We start from the raw sequence: 22,758 nt of genomic DNA on the forward strand, positions 1-22,758 counted from the left end.
TACGGGTCCCTTCCGCTGTGTTTCTCAACTTCCATATCATGTCTAAGCATGACCAGGATTTACACTGCCAACCAAGACAGAGTGATAGGAACCAGATTCACCCGCCCACCTGACGCAACTAGAAAACTGGACTGAAGAAATGAAACAGAGACTTTCAAGGTGTTGGACATGAGACAACAAAGGAGAGCGAACCTGAGAGGTGGGAAATGGGGACAGGGGAGATTTCTCAGATTTTACCTTGGTTGTGGGGCAGAGTTCATCCCGGATTAAAAGTTGCTTTGGTCCCACCTAACAGAGATTAAAAGCAAGACTGGAAGGATCAAACCATTTCTGAGCAACTGGAATGTGTCCTAGGACAAAGCTCAAGAACACTCACAGCAATACAAAGATATCCAGCGCCAAACAAGGTAAAAACCACAATGTCTGGTTTCCAATAAAAAACTACCAGACATTCAAACAACCAGGAATACAACCTATTATGAAGAAAAAGTTCCACCATTCGAAAATGACCCAGATGTGCCATAGATAACAGAAATAGTAGAAAGAGACATAAAAACAGTTATTATAACTATATTCTACAGATTCAAAAGCCAGCGGAAAGATTGAGCATATTAAGTAGAGATATGGAAGGTATAAAAACCCAAACCAACTTTTTAGAAATGAAAATTAAAATGTCGGAGTTTGAAAGTGCACTGGATGGGATTATCATCAAATAAGGCATTGCAGAAAAAAGACTAGTAAACTTGAAATAGCAACAAAAACTATCCAACTCAAAATACAGAGACAAAAAAGAATTTAAAAATATGAACAGAGCATCAGTGAGTTGTAGGACAATTTTAAGCAGGCTAACATATGTGTAATTGGAGTCCCTGAAAATATTTGAAGAAATATGGCCAAAACTTTCCCAAATTTGACAAAAACTATAAACTTACAGAGCCAAGAAGCTCAATGAACACCCAAGCACATGAAATACAAAGAAAATTACACTAAAGTATATCATAATCAAATTGCTTAAAACCAGTGATAAAAAAAAAATCTTAAAAGCAGCCACATAATGTACAAAGAAACGAAGATAATCATGAAAGTAGATTTCTTGTTAGAAATAATGCAATCCAGAATCAGGGCAGCAACATCTTTAAAGTCCAGTAAGAAAAAACCCTGCTAACCTACAATTTTATACTCTGTAAAACTCTTTCAAAAGTTGTCTTTTTTTTCCATCAAAAAAAGCTAAAAGAATTGATCACCAGCAGACTTGAACTACAAGACTTCTTAAAGGAAGTATTTTAGACAGAAGGAAGATGACAGAGATGGAATTCTGAATCTACACAAAGGAGTGAAGGAAACCAAAAATGGTATCTATATGGTAAATACAAAATATTTAAATCTCTTTAAAAGGTAATTGACAATTTGAAGCAACAACATATTGGGCTTTTACAGCACAGAAAAGTTAAATATGTGATAAAAAGAGCACGAAAGCCAAGAAAGGAGAAATGGATTGATACTGTTGTAAGGTGCTTCTACAATCCATGAAATGGTACAGTTTCAATTGAAGGTAAACTGCAATAAATCAAAGATGAATTAAACCTTAAAGCAACACACACACACACACACTCTCTCTCACTCGCTCGCTCTCTCATGCACGCATGCATTGTAGTTAAAAACCAACAAAGAAAACAGAATCATAGCAATAATCACATTAAATGCTAATGGCATATACATTTGAACTGAAAGGCAGAGACGGTTAGATTAGATTTTAAAAAGCAAAACCCAAGTGCATCAGTCTGCAGGAAACCACTTTTAATATTAAGATGCAGATTAAAAGCAAAGGATTGAAAAAGAATAATCTGAAGATTTGGATTCCAACAACTTATGGACTAAATTTTCTCATTTCTAACAAGTGACTATTTTTGATGGGAAGGGGCAAAAAAAAAAAAACCCAAAGTTTTAAAAAGCATCAAACTATGGGATAAAATTATATTTTTTTGGAAAAGATGAGATGTGTTTAAAATATACTTACTTACCTACATAACAAATACACAAAGGGAATACATTTGAGAAAGAGAATAGTCCAAACATTTAATATTACACTCACTAAAAATAGTACTCAGCAGGCTAGGACATTTTTAGTAATCACTGACATTCTCCAAGACAAATGGATTTTCCACGTGTCCATGAGGAAAAGTCAATTACATGCTTTGTGGTCATCGCTGTTGTTCCGTGATGTCTTGGCTTTTTAACACTTAAGGAAAGAGCTGTCCTTGGGGGCTGAAAATAGGCCATTAAAAAGAAGTTACAAATGCCATTCTCTTTGTTGGCAGGGACCTCCTAAGTAGCAACTTGGGCTTCTGATAACAGATCTTCAGATCAAAATGGCTTAACCAGGATAATTATCAAGGATTAAAGTAAAAAGCACCCATGTTTCATGGGCTTCGATGGCAGTGTGACTGTGCTGAACCATCAAGAACTCGCCCTCATGCTTCCTCTTACACAGTCCCTGCAGAGGTGGCATGGCAGGTAAGGCTCAGCACGGTGGTCTGGTGATGAGGCTCAGAGAAGTGTACACAGGCCTTTCTGCCCTGTGGTATATGTGAGCTATGAGCTGAAGATTTCAGCCCAGTTCTGTTGAGGACAAGAATTGCTGTGGAAAAAGCATTTGTCACTGCCACTGCTAACAGCCTTGGCTGGGCCTGTTTCTCAGCCAAGGACTCAAAAAAGGGAAGCTGTGAGGTTAAGAAAATAGGTTGCCATTTTCAGCAAAGGGTTGGAATGGAGCTGTGAGACCGTACTTTCTCTGAAGACTGGCAGCCACGTATAATAACTAATCATAAGCCCAATTTACGATTGCAAAATGTTTAGCAACACTGGACCCAGGTGCCACTTTAGGAAGTAAAAACATACTGTTAAAAACTTCTACTACACATAGCATGGATGAATCTCAGAAATACAGTGTGGGATAAATGAAGTAGATACAAAAGAATATATAGTGTATGATGCCATCTACATCAAGTTCAACTATAGAATGCCAGTCTCTATTGGAAAGGAAGGGGTACCGACTAGCAAGGGGCCTGAGGAGCTAAAGATTATGTTCTGTTCCTTGATCCTGCTGGTGGCTGCACCAAAACTCAAGCAGTACATACAGGATTTGAGTAAGTTTCTATATATCACGCTTCAGTAAAAGTGTAACACGTTGCTCATACTGCTTCACCAGGGCAAAAGCAAAAGGAACAATACATTTTAAAAGCAACATGAAAAAAAGATTCGTGACTTAATTCAACCACAAAAATAGCCTATATTAGCCATTATGCTATCCACATTCTTCTGTTCTGTTTAACTTACCATTTTACTGCTAGATATTTATGTCTCCTCACAAACTGGTATGTTTCCCTTGATCAGGTAACAAAATTTGTTTAAAATGTTACGCTTCCATTTTTTGTTTTGGATGACAAATAGCCAGAGCAAAATTTAATGAACCTAGATCTTCTTGGGTGAAAAAAAAAATTAAAAAAAAAAAAAAAATTGTTTTCCAAGTCTTTGCCTTCTGTTTTCCTAAGAGCTCTATTGAGAAACAGTAACAGACTAAGTGACTTGTTATAATTCACTGAAGTCACCTCATATTTTTAGACTGTGGAAAATCTATTTTCATGTTTGATGAGAAACAGGCTGAGCGGCACAGCCAGGCACGCGGGGACGAGCAGAGCTTCCTGGCCATACACCAGAAGGTGTGCCTCGGCTGCTCGGCTGCCAATGGTCGGCAGGGCGATTAAGATGCCTGCTTGCCACTGTCATACCCTGACACCTGCACGAAATGTCCGGCTCTTGCAAACAGAATCTAGCTTAGCCACAGACCACAGTGCTCGTGGAGAGGGCAGTCAGAGCCACAAGGACTCCTGGAGGGCAAGCTCTCTGAAAACCCAGCTCTCTCGATCTTCTGTTGGGAATACTAAGGGCAGTGGTGGAGGATCAGCAAATCTGTTCATAAGTAAAGCGTTTGAGAAGAGAAAGATAATTTCAAGTTGAAAAAAAGGAAGAAACAGTCATGGCCTCCCTAGGCACCTAAATCTACACGGCCGCAGATTTAATCCAACGGGAAGGAGCCTTGGGAGACGTGATGGGCATCACACCGGCCGAGCCAATGAGCAGAGACGCAGAACACACACCTCGGGCCACCCCACCACACTGTCCCTGAGAGGCCTTCTTCACAGGCCCGACTGGACTCATCACAGCCTTTAAGAACAGGTGGAAAGGAGACAGTCACTGCACAGCCTTGGACACCACTTGGTTTTTGAACTGTGAAATATTCTAACTAATGTTAAAAATGAATTAAATTAGATTTCTAATTCTGGGAAGATGGAATAGATGTATTTTCTCTATTTTTATTACAAAGTACAAATACTTTCTGCTCCCTGTGTCCCACACTTAGAGCTGAAGAAGCCAGAGAGCCCGAAACAGAGAACGGGCACAGTCGAGGCCGGAGCGAAAGCCCGCGCTCCTCTAGTCTCAGGACAAAGACTGGAAAAACACAGCCTACAAGACAGAAAACGCTTAGGCGATTCCTGCTCTATTCCACCCAAACACCTCAGAAAAAATGTGGCCCTGCCCCCACCCAGGCCCCAAAGGTGGAGTGGGGAGACTAGACATCTGTGTCTGATAAATATGGGGTTTTAGCCCCAACCTCAAGCTGAGGTGGCTCCAAAGAAGGCCAGAGTAGAGAGGTGGGGCTTTCCCTTCCACTGGGCAGTGGGACACGCCTCCCCCCCAACCCCCGCCCCCGCAACTGTGTCTCAGAGGAGGCCACCTGAGGAGCAGTAACGGGTCATTCCTGCCTCTCCCGGCCAGGAAGAGCAGTGCAGGCGTGATCCATAAAAGGACATCATCAAACTGAAAACTTTAGCTCTGTGAAAGATCCTCTTAAGAGGATGAAAAGATAAACTACAGACTGGGAGAAAATATTTGCAAACTACATATCCAACAAGAGACTAACATCTAGTGTACATAAAGAATCCTCAAAACTCAACAGTAAAAAAAAAATCCCATTGGAAAATGGGTAAAAGACATGAACTGACATTTCAGCAAAGAGGACATCAGATGGCAAACAAACCACAAGATGCTCAACGTCATTAGCCATTAGACATCAATGAGATATATATCATCACGCATCTGACATGTCACCAACAAAATGCACAAACCAACACTCGACCAACCTGAGAATCAGACCTTGGTCGTCACAATGGCATAAGAATTGCTTTAGTTCTTTCCATCTCCCCCACCTGCAAAGACGTCCACCCTCAGGCTACTGGACACAAAACGTATTTTTGCTGAAACCAAGGAAAATGCCAACTTGAGCAGGCTCTCACTTGTTCTCAAGGACAAAATCTATTGGCATTTGACCACCATCTACCTAAAATTCAGAAAAGACTCTTGTCCCTTTGTCCTTGACACCCAGATTAAAAATATTTTTTAAAAAATTACTGGATATTCAGAATATTAATTGTTACTTTGCTGAAAATCATTGGAATGAAAAATGACAGTAAACTAGTCTACGGCCACGCTACCCTGAACGTGCCCGATCCTGTCCGATCTCGGAAACTAAGCAGAGTTGGGCTTGGTTAGTAATTGGATGGGAGACCACCTAGGAAGACCAGGTGCTGTAGGCGTAAACAAACAAACAAACAAATAAATAAATAAATAAAATAAGGGATTGTAAGATGACAAGGTCCTTGCAATCTGAGAGGTCAACCAAGGGTTGCCTCGCCTAAAAAAAAAAGAAAAATCACGGTAAGGTAAGAAGGCAGCTGAAGATCATTTAAGAAAGAGTAATAATAATCATTCCATAAGTAATAGTCACCACTCTGTGTTACCCCTGAGCCTCCGCAGCAGGAACTGCCCCTTCCCCCGACCCCCAGCTACAATTACCTGGCCTGGTCAATTCACTGAAGAGATGAAGAAGGAAGCAGGGGTCATAAAGGCCACCAAGATCGGCTGTGCTCTTATCTTTAAATATGGGTTCCCGTGCATCCTGAAATAGCCGGAGATAGACAGACATGTATGTGCGCTTCGACCTCCAGAATGCAATGTCACATGAATGTTTACCCACTATATCTAGAGTTCAAACTATTTTGAATATTCAAGAACATTAAAAAAATGGTTCTGTAAAACACAGTGCTTGTGTATGACATGATATACTCGTTGGGGGTCAAGTCATAAATGGCACAAATGTTGTAGTAACTGTGGAAGCTGGGTGATGGGCAGGTGGCTCTGCATCTTTGTATGTGGTTGGAATTTCACTTAAGAAGAAGTTACCAAACCACATGAAAAACCACGCTTACAGTCTACTAAATAAAGCTGAGGTGCGAATGGAGGCCTTGGAGGGGAGGGCCCCACCCCCACCCTGTGCATGCTCCCCGCTGGTTCTGTCCAGAGCCTCCCGCACCTCAGGGGGCAGCAGCCTCCGGTTCTGGGGGAAGTGGAGGATGGTCCTCATCATCCGGTCCCGATCCAGCAGGCGAAGGATGTCCCCAACGCTCGGCTGCTGCCACAGCGACTTGCCCAGGCTCCTGCAGGTCTTGTGATGCTCCACAGCCGCGGGGCCCCACATCAGCACCCTGGAGCAGAGAGGGGGCAGACTGGTCATGGGGCCCAGAGCAGCACCCTAGGACTGGAGGGGGGTGAAGACTGGTAGTGGGGCCCCATAGCAGCATCCTAGAGCAGGAGAGGAGGGCAGACTGGTCCTGGGGCCCCACAGCAGCAACCTAGAGCCAGAGGGAGGTGCAGACTGGTCACGGGGCCCCACCAGGACAGAACTGATGATGATGATGGCAGCAACCACCATCACAGGTAGTGTTGTCGAGCAGCTGTCGCACACACAGAGAGAAAGACGGAAAGAAAAGAGACAAACACAGACATAGCACATGCATGCACTCAGACAGATGGGGGAGAGTGGAATTCATATCCAGTGGGCATTCTTCACTCAACCCCTGCCCAATCCCGTCACAAGTCACTCCTGCCTGAAGTACAAGGTTTTCAGAAAAATCGACTCAACTAGACACTTGTGGGGAGTGAGTATGAGGGCAGGTCCACCACAGACATGCACCCATCAACCAGCAGGGCGGCCCAGCCTATGCGGTGCCTGCCCACAGACAATCCCCACGGCATGAGGCCGAGCCTTCTGGAGCGGCCCACTTGGAGCCGCGTGTGAGCTAAGGGAGCGCTACCCATCCCACCTCTTTCTCCGAGAATCAAAAAGGAACAGGAGAAACCTTGGGAGCTCACTGTGCGGAGCAGCTCCATCTTGGGGAGGCGCCTTGTAAGCCTGGGGCACCCAGGCCCAAAGCTCACCTGAAGTCGATGAGGCTGATGCTGTTCTGTTCGTACGCCCGGAGGAGAAGTAAAATCTTCTGGTCTAGGAGTCAGTTGAAAGTTAATTTAGCAAGGTGACCCCTCCCACCCCATCACACCGCCCGGTCCCCACACACTCCCTGGCCACACCACCGCCTGTCCTCAAACACCTCCCTGGTCACACCGCCCGCCTGGTCCCCACACACTCCCTGTCACATCCTCACCCAGGACGCTCAGAGAGGCGCCATAGGCCCCGAGGAGCACTGCAAAGTGGCCGTTCTCACAGACAGAAGGGCACAGCCTAACCACCACTGACATCAGGTCCACCAGCGCTTCTGGAAGAAAAGGACACGGAAATGCACGGCAGAGCAGGGGGACGTGCACGTTCAGAAGAAAGGTAGAGAAGGAAGCGTTTTGGGGAACATTTAAAGGTCTGAGCAGCACTGGCCCTAGGGCTGCGTCTGGTCCCTTCGCCACCTTTTCCTTTTTCATGAACAAACACGTCTTCGCAATGGTCCCTCTTCCTTGGTCTTTGACAAGGCAGTCTCTCCCCACTCCCTCTTGCAAATTTTAAGCCGAAGATTTTAATATCTAATCATTTCTCTATGATTATATTACCAAAATCTCTACTGCTCCTATTCCTGCCTAAATAGAAGGCTGGAGTCTTTTTACTTTTCTACTACCCACACCAGGAACTTGGGTATGGGCCTCTTCGATTTAGCAGTTTATTGTGGACAGACTTTGCAGTGATTTCTAAGGGTCTGGGGAAGTTAATTCTGTCTCTTAACAAGAGTGTGGCTTCAGGAGGGCAGGACCTTTCAGGCCATCTCCCCTGATGCCTCCACAGCGTACACCACACGTGGGATCACGGGTGCTACAGGGACACAGGACCGAGTCAAAACTCGGCCTTCGAACAGTCCCCGAGCAGGGAACTCTCCACAGGGAAGTTCAAACCCTTTGCCCTCGATAAAAGTTTCAATCCTCCCATTAAGACATTTCACACAACTAAACACCTTCTCCCCCGTCAGATACCCTTCGTGGCTCCAAACTCCCAGATTTTCACACTTGCCCATGATATGGCCATCAGACCACAAACACAAGTTCCATGAGCCAGAACGGGCTTTGAAAAGAGGTCTGCATTTGACCATCAGTCAGAGGAAACACTTCCTGAGCTTCGATTTGACAGAAAAAAAACATTCTAATACCATTTTGGTAATGCTTCCTTAGCTCTGAAAACGTGTGGGCACCAAGCTTCAGGGCACAGCGAGCTCGATGAACGCAGGAGATAGTATCTGTCTGTGAAATGGGAGGGTGGGGGTCAGGGGTCACCTTTCACTGCACTGTCCGGGTTGTCCTCGTCCTCGGACTTGAGGAGGGTTGGCAGAAACAGGGAGTGCTGGGTGAGCATCATGTGGACCACTGGCAGCTGGATGAGCTTCGCGCACACAGAGCTTTCTGGAAGATACAGGAGCTGTAGGGCAGCATGGAACGCCTTTAAAAATGCATGGTCCTGATACCGAAATCTAGGAGGCAAGAATCAAAATGGGAAAAAGCTTCATAAAACTTTATTTCACAGGAAACAAACAAAAAAACTTTATTAAGAAAATCCTCTAGCGTACCGCAAAGCGGGGAATTTAAAGCGCATGGTGACACACTCATCATCTAGATTCTACTGTTGCCATAGCATCACACTGGCTTTGCCACGTACCTCGCCGTCCCCTATCATGCGGGACACTTCAGAAAACGAGGTGTGTGTGGGGGTGCGGCACATTTACTGACAGCACAAACACCACACAAACTTCCTGTCTGGCTGAAATGCCAGGAGGCAGCAGAACCGCTGAACCTGAATTGAGATGACACTGTCCCCAGCCCCCCGCCGGCTCAGCCCCTCCTCCTTCCTCCCTCTCAACCGCTCAACACTCCCAAATGGTCCAGAAGCTTCTCTGTCTTAAATCCCTTCAGAACCCACTAAAAGAATGAAAGCATCTTGCTCCAGGAAAAAGAACATTTTTAGTCACATCCAAGAATGTTAAGAGTCACTTAGCATACAGTGGGCATTCTGGAAATACAAATTAACCATAGACCGAAAGAAAGGTCACCATTTCATGACGGTGATCCATAGCTATCGTTAACCCGTGAACCACCTTCACGTCCTTCTGTCCTCTTGGATAAAGCATTTTCTGTTTCATGTTGATGAATAATCAGGCAAATGAAAATCACAGGCTCAATGACAGATCATTCCGTGACAACAGAGTCTGACCATATCGAGTGCTAGTGAGGACATGAGGAAAAAAACGAACTTTCCTACCGTGTTAGGTCAGCACGAAAACCCTGGGGAGCAAACTGGAGGTGCAGTAAAACGGAAGCTGCGCCCACACTAACAGCCAGTGAACGCCCCTCCCCGAGAAAGGCTGGCCCGTGGACACTAAGAAGCAGGTAACACTCTTGCAGGAATGGGAGGAAGCACGGAAGGGGAGAAGGGCTGATGAAAGGGAGGTGTCATCCAGAGGGGACTGGCTAAATGCATTAACTGCGGTATGGTCACAAGGCAGAACACCCCACAGCACAAAAACGAATGACTTAGATGTACATGTGTCCACATGGGTAACTCGAAAACGTCTGAGTGCAAAAGAAGGACACATAAAGAATGATATATCTGTGTAAAATGTTAAACACACCAGACAACGTTATTTATTGTTTACAGACATACTGACATACAACCAGTTTTGAATGCGGGCATGGTCATGACAAAGATCAACCACAGAAGAATGACACTTTCAGGCAAGGGAGGGAAAAGAATAAATTAGAACAAATATAGAAAACTGTCAGCATTTATTGAATCTGAGTGCAGCAGTATTAGTCTCCACACGTTTCTGGTTTTTAAAAACTATTTCGTGGTTTAAAGGTTGCTTCTCATCGCTGCTAGAAGCACACAGCACGCTGATAAGCAAATCGTCTAACTGCTACATCACACGGCTCGTATCTCTAAAACTGGAGCAACACCACGCACACCCGGCGGTGCATCATTGATGAGAGGCACCCCCCTGACTGAACCGCACCAAGAAAATAAAACCGACTTACTTGAGTCCAGTCTTCACAAATTTCTGCCAATCACCAGGATCGACTTCATTAAGTGAACTCTATGAATAAAGTGACAAATATACATGGAACATCTCAATTTAGAATACAGAAGACAGAATTAAAATGAGAACTGCTCAGTACATGTGGAATATAGTTACCTAAACAATCTACAAAAGCATGCAACTATTTCTTACTTTGATTTTTAAAACTGTTTCGTTATTTCCGCTAGTAGCTCTGATATTTTATTAGAAAATTTATTAGAAAATTAGAAAATTCGTTATTTCCGCTAGTAGCTCTGATATTTTATTAGAAAATTTCTTAATGGTCCATTCATTTTTCCCTTTGTCTACCATTTCAGACAGCGCTAACTGATCTGCATCACACGACTGTTTACGTACGTGACAGCACCTCCGGCCAGGGGAAGGCCACTGTGCCACCAACAGAGCTGACACAAGTCCACAGGCCCTGACCGACGTGGAGAAAATCTCCAAATGTGCTGCTGCGTTAAATCAGAAGAGCGGCTGCTCTGGAGGGAAAGGGACTGACTGGGAGGAAGCACAAGGGAACTTCCTGGGAGGGTGAAAATCTCGGGCGGCAGTGTGGGCACCAGGGCATGTGCACTGTCAACACTGAACTGTGCCCTTTAGAGCTTCTATTTCACAATAGGAAAATACACCTCAATTAAAAGAACGGGGCTGGTGCGGGATGTCAGTGGTGAGGGAGGCTGGGTCTGGTGGGGAGGCAGAGAGTATATGGGAACGCTGTACTTTCTGCTCTATTTTGCTGTGAGTCTAAAACTGCTCTTTAAAAAAGTCTGTTAAAAAGGAAAAAAGAGAAAGAAAGGTGAGACACAGAGGGAGGCATATGCCTTGAGTACAAAACTCCCTGAGAGCACAGCCCGTCGCTTGATTGTCAAGCCAGCCTGCGGGGGCAACAATGGAGCCGGGCAGGGACATTCACTGCGACAGTGGCAGGTGGGCCCCGCCCCGCTCCTCTGCAGCTCAGCTCTCTCCAGACTTGGGGACACTCCTCCTCTTTCTCAGTTCTGCCCTGTTTGGGTGCCTATGAGCCTTATATTCACAAACCTGTGACGTGATGAATTCAGGCTGAAATACGGGTTATAAAGTCTCTTAATACAACTAAGTAGGCACACTGCTTGATCTATAATCTACGAATGTACTTGTCACACTTGTTAACTTTCACCCCGGGTTATTTTTCTGAGGATTACTTTTTAAGTCTTGGGTCTTGGGTCAGAGTTTAAACACAAGTCACAGACTCTACGACTTTTAATAGAATTTTACACTGTGTACTGAAGAATAACTCACATGCCAGCTTTCGGAATGTTAATTATTTCCTTGCAAAAATATAACATTTAAAAAAAAGGAACACTTCAATAGAAGAGAATAATGGCCAAAAATAGCTGCATATTTCCAAATTTTATGAAGACTCTAAATTCACAGTCAACAAGTTCACTAAACCCAAAGCACAGGAAGCCTGAAGAAAACTACATTAAGGCACATCATAATCAAATTGCTTTAACCAGTGTAAAGAAAAAAATCCGAAAAGCAGCCAGAAACGGCTTAATATACAGAACAGAAATAAGAATGACAGATTTCTTATCGGAAACAATGCATGCCGGAAGACAGTGAAGCAACACCTTCAAAATGATTAAAGGAAATAGAAACTGTAGAATTTTATACCAGTGAAACTCTTTAACTCATTCTGAGGGCAATGTTACCTGATCTTAAAACCAAACACGTTGCAAAAAACTAAACTTATAAACAGCGCTCACGCACAGATGCAAAACTTCTTAATAAAATATCAAATCCAACAATATTTTAAAATAATACCTCATGATCAAGTAGGTTTATCCCAGGAATGCAAAGCTGGCTAACATTCAAAGATCAATTAATATAATTCATCTTATTAACAGACTAAGTGAAAAAACAAAACCATATAACCATCTCAGTTGATGCAACAAAGTGTGTTGACAAAATCCAACATCCATTCTGGATGTAAGATGGCTCTTCCCATTAGGGGTCGTGCCAGCTGCCACTTTGCTTCCATGACACGGCCCCTCTCATTTCTCAGCAAGCCACATTCAAGCCACTTGGCTTAGGATGCATCTGTAAACCTTGGTCTTTTGCTTTCTTAAACATCTAACCAAGACTCTAAGAAAAGATGAGACACCTACCAACAGCTGATTTAATCTCAGCAGCATTTGCCTCTCTTGCTCCTGGGTGCTGTCACCGTCTTGCTGACGACTGAAAGACGCAATCAGCCACTTTACACAGGACTCCAGCAGAGTCTTTTTCCAGGCACGCAGCTTTTCTGCCGACCCTTCCAGCACTGCCGAGACAGAGTCAGCCACGACCCAACTGCAGCAAAAGACATAAGTCAAAGAGTGAGAGGAGATGGATGGCCAAACACCGGTACCTTTACGTATAATCCGACATCACAATGGGCCACAAGCCCTATACTACTCAAGCACAGGAATCACAGGTGTTCCCTGCCTCTCACTCGGATATCAGAATTTTTATTAGGAGAAACAACACTAGCATACCAGAAAAAGAATATGTTATCTAAATCAGGCCATCTCAACCTCAGCAATACTGACATCTGGGTCAGATCGTTCCTTCTGTTAGGGGTGATGGAGTGGGGTAAAGGGGAGCTGTCCTGTGTGGTGCGTTACAGGATGTTTAGCAGCACCTCTGGCTTCCACCCTCTAGAGGCCAGAAGCAACACGCCGCACCCATGTTGTACTAAAAAACATCAGACATTGCCAGCTATCCCCTGGCGAGGACAAAACCACCCCAGTTTAGACCACTGCTCTTAGGGAATCAGAACAAGCCATCCACTTACAGAGACGTACTCACTCCGGCCAGGATGGCTGAAAGACTTCTCGTAGGAACTGCCTTCTGATAAGCTGGCACGACAGATATGCGGCCATTTTTCTTAAGTTTCTAAATACTCCAGAGAAAAGTGAGGCCGAGGGAAAAGCCATCAAACGATCTAAGCCTTCGTACCTCTTGTGACTGTCTGGAGTCTGAAGCAAGCTGGGCAAACGGTCCATGAGGACACTGAGGTCCTTGGCTCTTGCAAACGGGACCAGCTGGGCCAGGATCTCCTGATGCAGCCCAGGCTCGGGGGGCCCATCGGCACTCAGCAGCCTGGTCTGCAGGTGCCTCCACAGGGCCTTCCTCAAAACAGGAACGACAGCAGAGGACACTGGGACAGAGACAAAAAGAGAGGTGGTCACACGAAATAGTGGCAAAAGAAGGGGCCGGGCCCAAGCTGCCTCAACTCAGCCTCAACTCACCAACGTACCTGATTGGGGACAGTGGGACAGGACAGGGCAGTCACTCCGAAGGACTCCCTCAACCTAACGAGGCCCAGCCCTGGTGCTGACCCTTCCTGGGCTCGAATGGCCCCACCTGCTGCCCACCTCCTCCCCCAGCCTCGCGTGGTAACTTGGCGTGATGGGAGCTTGGGGGCAGCACCTCCAGCCATTAGCCAAGAGTCTGGGGTGGGGGGTTCAGTAAGACTCTCTCATCTTTCTCAATCTCCAGAACTGAGTCAGAAGCTGCAGGAAAAACAGAACTAGACCAAACCGAGCACAAGAAGCTCCAGAGTTTACAAATGGCCACGCAGTTCCGCCTCCTCAGCCCACCCGACTTAAAATTCCCAGCTTCCCACAGCCACCCTTTCCCATACCTCTCACTGGGCGCGTGAACGGGCCCCGAGTCCTGCACTGGAGGTACACGTGGATGAGGGGCAGGAAGTCGTCGAGGCCCTCCTGCAGGCAGAGCCCCGCGCCGGCCTGCCCGCACCACAGCTCGAACCGCAGCAAGTGGGTGCAGCTCTGCTGCAGGAGCAGGGCCGCGATGCCCAGGGCTGCCTGCGTCCGCCGGGCCAGGCAGTAGTCGAGCAGGTCGACCTTGACCACAGGGGCCAGCACAGGCTCTCTCTGCAGAGAGCGGAGGAACACGCTGTCCAGTTCGTCCACAGCCAACGTGGGGAGCAGAGTCCCTAGGCCTTTCACGTACTCAGAGGCCCAGAGCTCGCTGCTCGGCAGCTGATCCTGGGGGCTGCTGGTCAACAGCTGGACCAAGGTCTTGCCAAGAGCGTTCAAGCATCTCTCCTTCCCCGTGGACTTCATGGGTCGGTTTGACACCAGGTGGGCCTTGGGCAGGCTCAGCAGGGCCAGGGTGACCTCGCGGAGCTGGGCACCGTCCATATAGGCGTGCAGCCCCTGCAGGGCCTCCAGCTGCGGGAGAGTCTTTGGTGATGACGTGGCCAGGCCCGCCTTCCTGTTTCGTAGCTCCCTCAACACGCTCTGGGTGATGGCCTCCGAGTACCTGGACAAGAGGCCCAGCTGACCAATGCCCTGGAGAATTGGGGCACTTGCCATCAGCAGCTGCAGGACCCCTGCACTGAGGTGGGCCGCCAGGAGCTTCACGAGGACGGGGCTGAGGGTGTGCGGAGGAAGCGCCTGCTGCTCCAGGGCCAGGTACCAGCCCTCCAGTGTGGGATGTCTGAGGATGGCCACGAGCACCTCCTCCAGCGTCTGAAAGACAGTGACAAGGCACAGACCTCGCAGACAGCCAAGGCCTGCAGGAAAGGGGCAGCAGCTGCTGTGGGAGCCTTCGCTGTGGTGAGTAGGACAGAGCACAAAGCGGTTCCTCAGCCATTCCACTCCCAAGCCTGCATGTCAGTGCCCTTCTCAGGGGTGCCCACAGCACCCCAACCCAAGCCTAGTCAGAACCGTATCCCACTGTCACGCATCTCTTCCCCTGAATGACCGTGCAGGCTGGACTGCGACATGGTCAGTGCCCCATCCAGACCACAGGTATCTGACGAATTCAGCCCGAATGAATTTACAGCAGAGCAAAACTGCTCTCCACGGTCACTCAGTGCAGGGACGGGCTATGCAGAAACGCCAGAACGTGACAGATCATCTGATTCCTCCTTAGCAGCCCTGCCCTCCTAAATAAATCTGGCTGAGGGACATGGGGATCGACTGACAAATGGGGCACAGCTCAGAGACCCTGTGTGTGAGGAAGGTGCACGGGACTTAAAGCTGTGAAGGTCCACAATCCAGAACTGAAGGTGACCCTGTCTCTAATCTCAGGAGAGCTGGGCCCCCCGTGACCCCTGAGGAAGCAGCTCTGACCGGCCACTGAGTAAAACCACTGAGCAAAGAGCAGCTGAGCACCCTGTGCTGGATTAGAGAATAATTTGATTAAGTCATTCTAAGTGGCCTCACTGAACACGAATCCTAGTCAATGAAGTCACACTGATCCCTGGGAACAAGAATTTTCTTTCCTTACTTACTCTAGAGAGGACGAAAGAGAAGCCTATTACACTTTCCAACTGAACTTTGCCAATTAAAAAAAAGAAAAGCTCGGATCCACATTAGGACTGCTTTGCCCAGGTCGGCCAGGTAACAGGTGGCCCTGCGCCAACAGACACCCCCCAGAAGGTCCACTTGAAGATCGAAGGAAGACAGCCGCAATTAGACTGTGACATGAGGAACGTGTCTGTTTCTTGAAGCCAGTAAAAGGGGCAAAATGGCAAACTGTACGAGAGAGATTCGCCCTGGCCCACTGAAAAGCCTGCTTCACAGAGGGAGGCAAGGCCCACCCTTCTCAGAGCCTGGCGCACACTGTGTAAGTGCACTGTGAAAGGCCGCACCCCCCGCACAGCCTGCAGGCAACGCAGGCTGCAGCTACTTCCGAGAAGATATTTACGCCGTTTCTCAAGACACTCACGTCACACGGCATAAGGGCAAGTGCTGCAGGGAGAGTGAGTGCGAGCACAGGGAGGGACTGGGACGATGACCTTCACCCCCAAATTACACTGTGCTTATCTCGGGGGCAGAAATCGGGGGCGGTTTTAGTGTCTCTACAGTTTCTTGCCCTTCCCTGTTTTCTGACGATGACCACAGACTTGTTTTTAATGAGAAGTGGAGGCGAAGCCCACGTCTGGAACTTTCGAGGAAAAGGCTAGCAAGCAGATGCACAGAGGAAGGGCGATGGTACCTTGTCATTGGCCAACTCCAGTGAGGCCATGGACTCCATGTCCAAAAAGAGATCGGACTCGGCCTGCGCAGCCTCGCATCTCTGCTGGTTCTGGGCATCCAGGTGCTCACAGTGGATGACCAGGAGCCGGAGGAGATCCAGGTGGAGCTGCAGGAGGGGTGGCCCCGCGCTTCTGCCCAGCTGTGAGGATGAGAGCCACATGACCCCTCAGGCCGGGCGAGGGCTAACCATCACCAAAACAGTCACTGCCAGGCCCCTCTGTGACCAGAAGGTACGAGGCTGCCGTTAACGAGGACGGGGGAGAGGCTGGCTAGAACAGCAACGGCTCGTAAAACGGTGATGACCTCAGTCGTTTCCCAGTAAGAAGGATCCCAAATCTTGACAAAACACACAGGCTTATTTTGACTAAAACGAGGGGAAAACCTAAAATCTAACAATCCGTAAACCACATCAGGGACAGAAATCTCACCAAAGAACTACTGAATTAAAACACGAGAGAGGGGCCTGGCCTGGCCACGCCGTGGTATCGGCCCGCTGTGGGAAGGACCCATCCTGAGTGCCAGCCACCCCAGAAACAAGGTTTGGCTACATCTGGCTCCCCGTCTGCAGCTGCTGAGGGAGTCGCCGGGTTTGCAAACAAGGCATGAAGAAAATGGGCACTTAACCCGCCTCCACACGTCTGTGCGTCTGCTCCTGGGAGGAGAGGCAGCTGTGCATAGAGCAGCCCCAGACTAGATGCCCAGGCCTCGAGCTGCAGCCTTGCCCTGTGGCCTTGTGTGTCAGGTCACCACCCTCCCAAGTGTGGAACGGGAAACAAGGGGACCCCAAGATCCTTATCGATGCTGTCATTCGATCTGGACCTAATCTGGAGAAGGCCTCGGGGTGCGGGGGTGGGGACTGCGACACGGGCAGGGGCAGCGCTGACCTGGCCGAAGTTCTCCACGGTGGCCCTCAGGTAGAGCAGCACGTGCTTCACTGCGCGCAGGACCTGGGGCATTGGGAGGCACGGGAGGGCAGCCCGCAGCTGCGCCTGGACACCCTCGTCCAGGAGCGCGCCCTCCTTCTCGTAGGCCGTCTGCAGCAGGGTGCCGAAGGCAGCAGTTGGGGGACCATCCGGGCCAGGACTGCCCAGGGTCTGAAGGGGCTGGGGAGACAGCAGCAGTCAGGAAAGAGGAACGACAAGGCCCCGCAGATGAAAAAGGTGCATGGCCTGGTAACACGGGTGCAGGGTGACACCCACAGAGACATTCCGCAACAACCACGTACTCATACTGCAACACCGGTGACCACGTGGCGCACAAGTAACTTCAGTCCCAACGTTATCGGCCACATGTGTCTTCCCAGAGTGTTAGTAGGAAGGCCCTGAATCTGGAGGTGCTCACATCGTGAGAACGGTCACTGCCATCTGGAGCTGCGTGGGACAGATGACTTCGCCCCAGGACTCACTGATCGATCACTGGAAACTGGGAGACCACACTCCGGGAGGGAGCCGCTCGGTGAGCTCCAGGCTCCCTAAACGTCCTCCCCCAGGAGCCCCAGTTAGAATAGCTTGTTGGGAGGATAAGAAGGCAAATTTACGAATAAAATTCTGCAGCTGTTCTGCCTCATTCCGAAGTCGTTCTTCTCACATAATTTTTACACTGCCTTCTTGATTTATTCCATGCGGCTTTTATTTTTATAACTCCAAACACCCCACTTCCTAAGACCAAAAACCCTAGGCTGTATGTGCCCTGAAACTCAGCGAGTCTCCAGGGTGGGGTCCCCGGACCAGCAGCAGCGTCACCTGGGAACCTGCTAAAAATGCAGATCCCCAGGCCCCATTCAGACCTGCTGACTCAGATTTGAGGGGGTGGAGCTTCCAGGGATTCCAATGCACCCTCAGGGATGAGGACCACTGCTGTGACCTGCTCAACAGAGCAGACACTTCGAGCAACCATGAGTGCAGCCCTGAACTGCCCACACCTCCACAGGAGCCGCTATATGGCTGACTCTTAACCCTGGGCCATCATGTAGAGACGGGGGCAACACCAGTGAAGCATATGGGCCATAACTGCAGCACCCCATTACAGGAACGCAGTCCCCACAAAAAGAAAATCAGTTCTTCCTCCTTCCCTCCCTTACTTTCCTGGTTTTAGCAGAATGGAGCCTGCCTGAGGCCTGCAGGGCCAGGTGACAGCTGAGCACACGAAGTTCAAGGCCACGCTAAGAGCCGCCAAAGCAGATCACTCAGGAAAAAAGGAAAGGCATCCTCCCACCCCAAAGCTGTAATGTAATTAGTCAATTATACAGCAGCCAGAAGGAAATTCAATTCTGCTGCGCCACCGAGTCCTTTGTGTCTCAGTCCCATCAGCCGAGCAGCCATGACACCACTCGGCTTCCTCTCTTATGCAGGGAAAATTAGAAGGTTAGGAAATTTCACCCTACAAGCTGTACCCTGTAAGCGACACAGCTGTGGTGCAGCCAGCTGTGGCCCATGGGCAGCCACCTCCAGCGTTTCCTAGGAGAAGGCTGGTTTCTGCAGGAGCAGTGATCACTGCCACAGCCCCAGCTCACCAAGGCCTCTCGGGCTGGCTCCGGGATCCAGAGGCTGTAGTATCTGTTGAACTGGGACAGTTGATGGCAGCAAGGCAGGACTGGAAGCTCCAACTTGTCATAAGCCTGGAGCAGCAGACACAGAGCCAGAGGGTCTCTCTGAGTGTGCAGGAGGTCCGTCAGCACTGCTGTCAGGTATGTCACAATGCTTTCTCCTGCGAAGGAATGAGATGCGTGCGAGGAGAGGCTTGCTGGGCCCGGCCTTCCGTGATCCATCAGCGACACCAATTCTCACACATACTCGAGACTGGGAAAATTCATGCCAACTCCATGAGAGGTCACACGACCATACTGGAAGGCAGACGCCACCACTGTAGGCCTCACAAGGCTCCATTTTATTAAACAGTCAGACTTCAGGTCCTGAGGCCCAAAAGTAGAGACTGAGGTAGAGAAGAAGTGAGGCCAGGCCACCTGGGAGCAGGACTTGCTTGGTGTCCATCAATCCATTTCCTATTCCTTGACACACAAGCCTCCCTTGCAGTTAGGTTGGGACCACATGACTCATTTACTCATCTCTAGGCCTGGCCATAAATCCCTGCCTGAGACTGTGTCTTTTTCTTCTCCTTCCACCGTGACCTTGGAAGCCATACGAGGAGACGACACAGCTACAAGATGGGAGCAGCCTGGATACCTGCACTAGCTCCTGAGGGACAGCTACCCAGGAGAGCAACCTGACCTGTACTGGACTATGCGAGAAAGAGACCTTTGCTCATTAAACTGCTGACATGTTGGGCTTGTTACTACGGCAAAGCGTGGGCAATCCTGACTAATCATGCCACTGTGATCTGATCTGCGAGAGCTTCCTGAAGTTCAAGTCACCTGAATACACAGCATATGAAGAACTGATACCTGAGCACTGAGATTATCAGGAATAAATACTGAAAAGATCAGTGTTACAGCAGGGGTCCGTGGAGCCATGCAAACAAATTATTTCAGAGTCATCCTTCAAATGACCCATTTCCCAACAGCTGAGCCAGCCTCTAGATTCCTATCCCTGTATGCTCAGCTCTGCCGCTGAGTGGCTCTCACTATGAGGGGTGGGGGGTGGGTCTGAACTCTTGCAGTCTTAGATTCTCTGCAATTTCAGAGCCCCTGGGATCCCAGCCCCTACCGTACAGAGACCCAGCTGGCCCGATGCACCCACGGCGTCCTGACTACACAAGGTACCTGCTTCCTTTTCTGTTCCGAGGAGCAACTTATTCCTGGCTTCTAGGGCTGCGGGGACCACAGCGCTGAAGGGGAATGTAAGCAGGACCATGTCTTCATTCAGCAAGAATCCAATCTCCTCACCCAGGCCTTCGCTGCCATCCACCAGGACATCCACCATGTCAAGAACGTCTGAAACAGAGAGGCGGGGACCAAGCTGAGGCCAGAGCCACCAAAGAGCCCTACTGCAAACAGTAAGAGAATATGGACCAAAAGAAAAAGTAAACGCTGAACTTCTCTCAGGATTAAATGCTTAATAAAGCTGAGGCCATTGCCTGTAAAATCTTAAGATCACTGCTAGGATACCCAGCTCAGGTGATAATAGGACTAAGTTTCCTCAGGTGACACTAAGAAGCCTAGAAACTTTCACCTGGATATTCAAGCAAACAAGCCAACCTCTGAGAAGCAAAAGACCGGAAGGGTTAAAGCACAGAGGAGGCTTTGCTGCACAGAAGGCTGACTGGGTTACTTAACCGTTCTGTGCCCCGGCTGCCTCATCAATATGTAAAATGAGAACAATAATACCCCCACTTGGAAGTGTGCATGAGGTTATATACTTAAGATCTGTAAAGAGCTTAGATCGGCACCTGGCCTAAAGTAAACACTGTATGAATAAACATGACACAGCAAATAAGGTCTGTGTATACTTCCCGTCATGTGAACGAGTATGGCACTTTTATTTCCACAGCAGACCGACCTTGGAAGCAAAGAAATGGGATGTCTGCCCTCCGCGTAACCTGTCGTACAACTCTAGCTTCCTGGTGCTGATACGCACTGTTGCTTGATCACCCAAGGAGCACAAGAGAGAGCGGCACCTACCGTCGATGTGGGAGACAGGGATGCTGACGTCATCCGCGTCCTGCTTGGTCACGGTGGCCTGCAGCGTGCTAGCTTCTTGGACAAAGTCAGATGCTTTGTCTGTGTATGAATAGGGATTTGCCACCAACGTCAATAAAACCTGGGCGTTAAGAAGCCAAGTGGAAAACAGTTTAGACGGTCACAAGTGAAATGAAAAAATGAAAAAATATCACTAGTAAAATAAAGGGAAGAGCTAAACTGTTAACAGATTGTAACAAGAATAATTTTTCTGCAGTTTTTTTTTTTAAAATTTCTTGTAGAATTTTAAAAATATCTCCTTTTAGTATATATGTCATTACTTTTAACATCATTTTTAGTAGACCACTATTGGCTCAGGCAAAAACAAATTCCTAACAGGACATTAAATAGCACATAGTAATATCGTCTCATTTTACAGATTCTAAAACTAAATAGATTCTGACGTGACCGTAAGAATTAGGACGTAAACCAGTAAGAGAAGCCTTTTGGCACAGGTGCATCGAAAATGCCTGAATGATACTTAGGGATTCCTCAGTAGAATCACCCTGAACATGCTCCTTTACCCAGGAAACATGTGCTTACACGTTCCAAAAACTGGATCACGGTCTCTCTTTTCTCTTCCGCAGTGTTATCTAAGTGCTCCAGCCACAGCTCCAGCTCCTTCCACGTGTGCTCAAACACCCCCGTGTCCCGCAGAATCTGTCAGGAAGCAGACGGAGACGGCAGTGGAAAAGTCAGGACGGACCCTGCTTGCTGAGGAGCTGCTGTGGTTTGACTGTGCTCCAGCTTGCCACCGAGGCCCGGGGGCACAGAGGGGTCAAAGTTTCATCTAGAGTTTTACTCTAAAAGCTTTTCTTTCACAACAACACTCCCATTGTTGAGGGAAACGAGGAAAACAGCTTTCTGTGCTCTGGCAGGGAGAGCACAATCCCGTCTCATTGCTGCTTATTACCCGCTTCCTTCAACTCCCACATAATAAAAGGGAAAACATCCAACTGCTACTTAGGAGTCTGATTTTCTGCCTGAACTTTCCCAAAGTGCCAAGTAAACGTGTATAATCCTCAGCCTCCTGAGATACTCAACCCTCAGCCTGTCTGAAATCCTCTAAGATAATGAACCAGTCACGTCACATCATCTCAGTGTGGCCCCTTGAGTCTCACACCTGGGGTAAGAAGCACCCACCATTTCTAAGAGAATGAGATTTGTTACGAAGCAGGATCTGAACCTGTGGGGTGAGTACATGACACCTCCAAAGGGCCTCATGACAGAGACTAGAAGTCTAAGCAGCCCCAGGGTGTGAGCCCTGCTACAGAGTGCACCAACAGCAAATCTGACCATGCCAATTCCACATGTCTGCAGTTAGCATTCACACCTGGCTGGGGTCAAGTTCACATGTGCACAACCTATAAGGAAATGGCTATGTACAGAAGTCAAGACCTAGACGTTCACACCCTTCAAGCAACTCATTTATCGGCTCTTCAAAGAAAGATAAAAAATCTCTGCACTCTAAAAATGACAAACATGATTTCTATAGCATCTTCCCAGGATGTTTGCTGCACAGAAGAAACAAGAAACCAGATTTCCTACTGCTGCAGCAAGACCTGATCCAGCCCTGGAAAACAGGTATAAAGCAAAGAGTCAGACTCTTCATTTCCTGTCACTGACT

General features: G+C 48.1%; 1 protein-coding gene and 1 pseudogene across 1 annotated transcript in view; one reads left to right on the forward strand and one right to left on the reverse strand.

The window, feature by feature from the left end:
• URB1 (URB1 ribosome biogenesis factor) overlaps positions 1-22,758 on the reverse strand; it is a 59,078-nt gene that overhangs the window by 11,193 nt on the left and 25,127 nt on the right. The window contains exons 16-30 of the mRNA XM_039858060.1: positions 21,675-21,791; positions 21,075-21,213; positions 20,217-20,387; positions 19,011-19,204; positions 17,383-17,601; positions 16,458-16,637; positions 14,131-14,983; positions 13,443-13,644; positions 12,611-12,794; positions 10,417-10,475; positions 8,665-8,858; positions 7,560-7,670; positions 7,336-7,399; positions 6,431-6,602; positions 5,914-6,016 (exon numbers count right to left, since the gene is read on the reverse strand). Of these exons, the coding sequence (XP_039713994.1) occupies positions 5,914-6,016; positions 6,431-6,602; positions 7,336-7,399; positions 7,560-7,670; positions 8,665-8,858; positions 10,417-10,475; positions 12,611-12,794; positions 13,443-13,644; positions 14,131-14,983; positions 16,458-16,637; positions 17,383-17,601; positions 19,011-19,204; positions 20,217-20,387; positions 21,075-21,213; positions 21,675-21,791 (2,962 nt within the window). The remainder of the gene's footprint in view (positions 1-5,913; positions 6,017-6,430; positions 6,603-7,335; positions 7,400-7,559; positions 7,671-8,664; positions 8,859-10,416; positions 10,476-12,610; positions 12,795-13,442; positions 13,645-14,130; positions 14,984-16,457; positions 16,638-17,382; positions 17,602-19,010; positions 19,205-20,216; positions 20,388-21,074; positions 21,214-21,674; positions 21,792-22,758) is intronic.
• Positions 5,536-5,654, forward strand: LOC120598960 (uncharacterized; annotated as a pseudogene).

Source organism: Pteropus medius, unplaced genomic scaffold (genome assembly GCF_902729225.1).
Source record: "Pteropus medius unplaced genomic scaffold, Ma_sr-lr_union100, whole genome shotgun sequence".
NCBI classification, from domain to species: Eukaryota; Metazoa; Chordata; class Mammalia; order Chiroptera; family Pteropodidae; genus Pteropus; species Pteropus medius.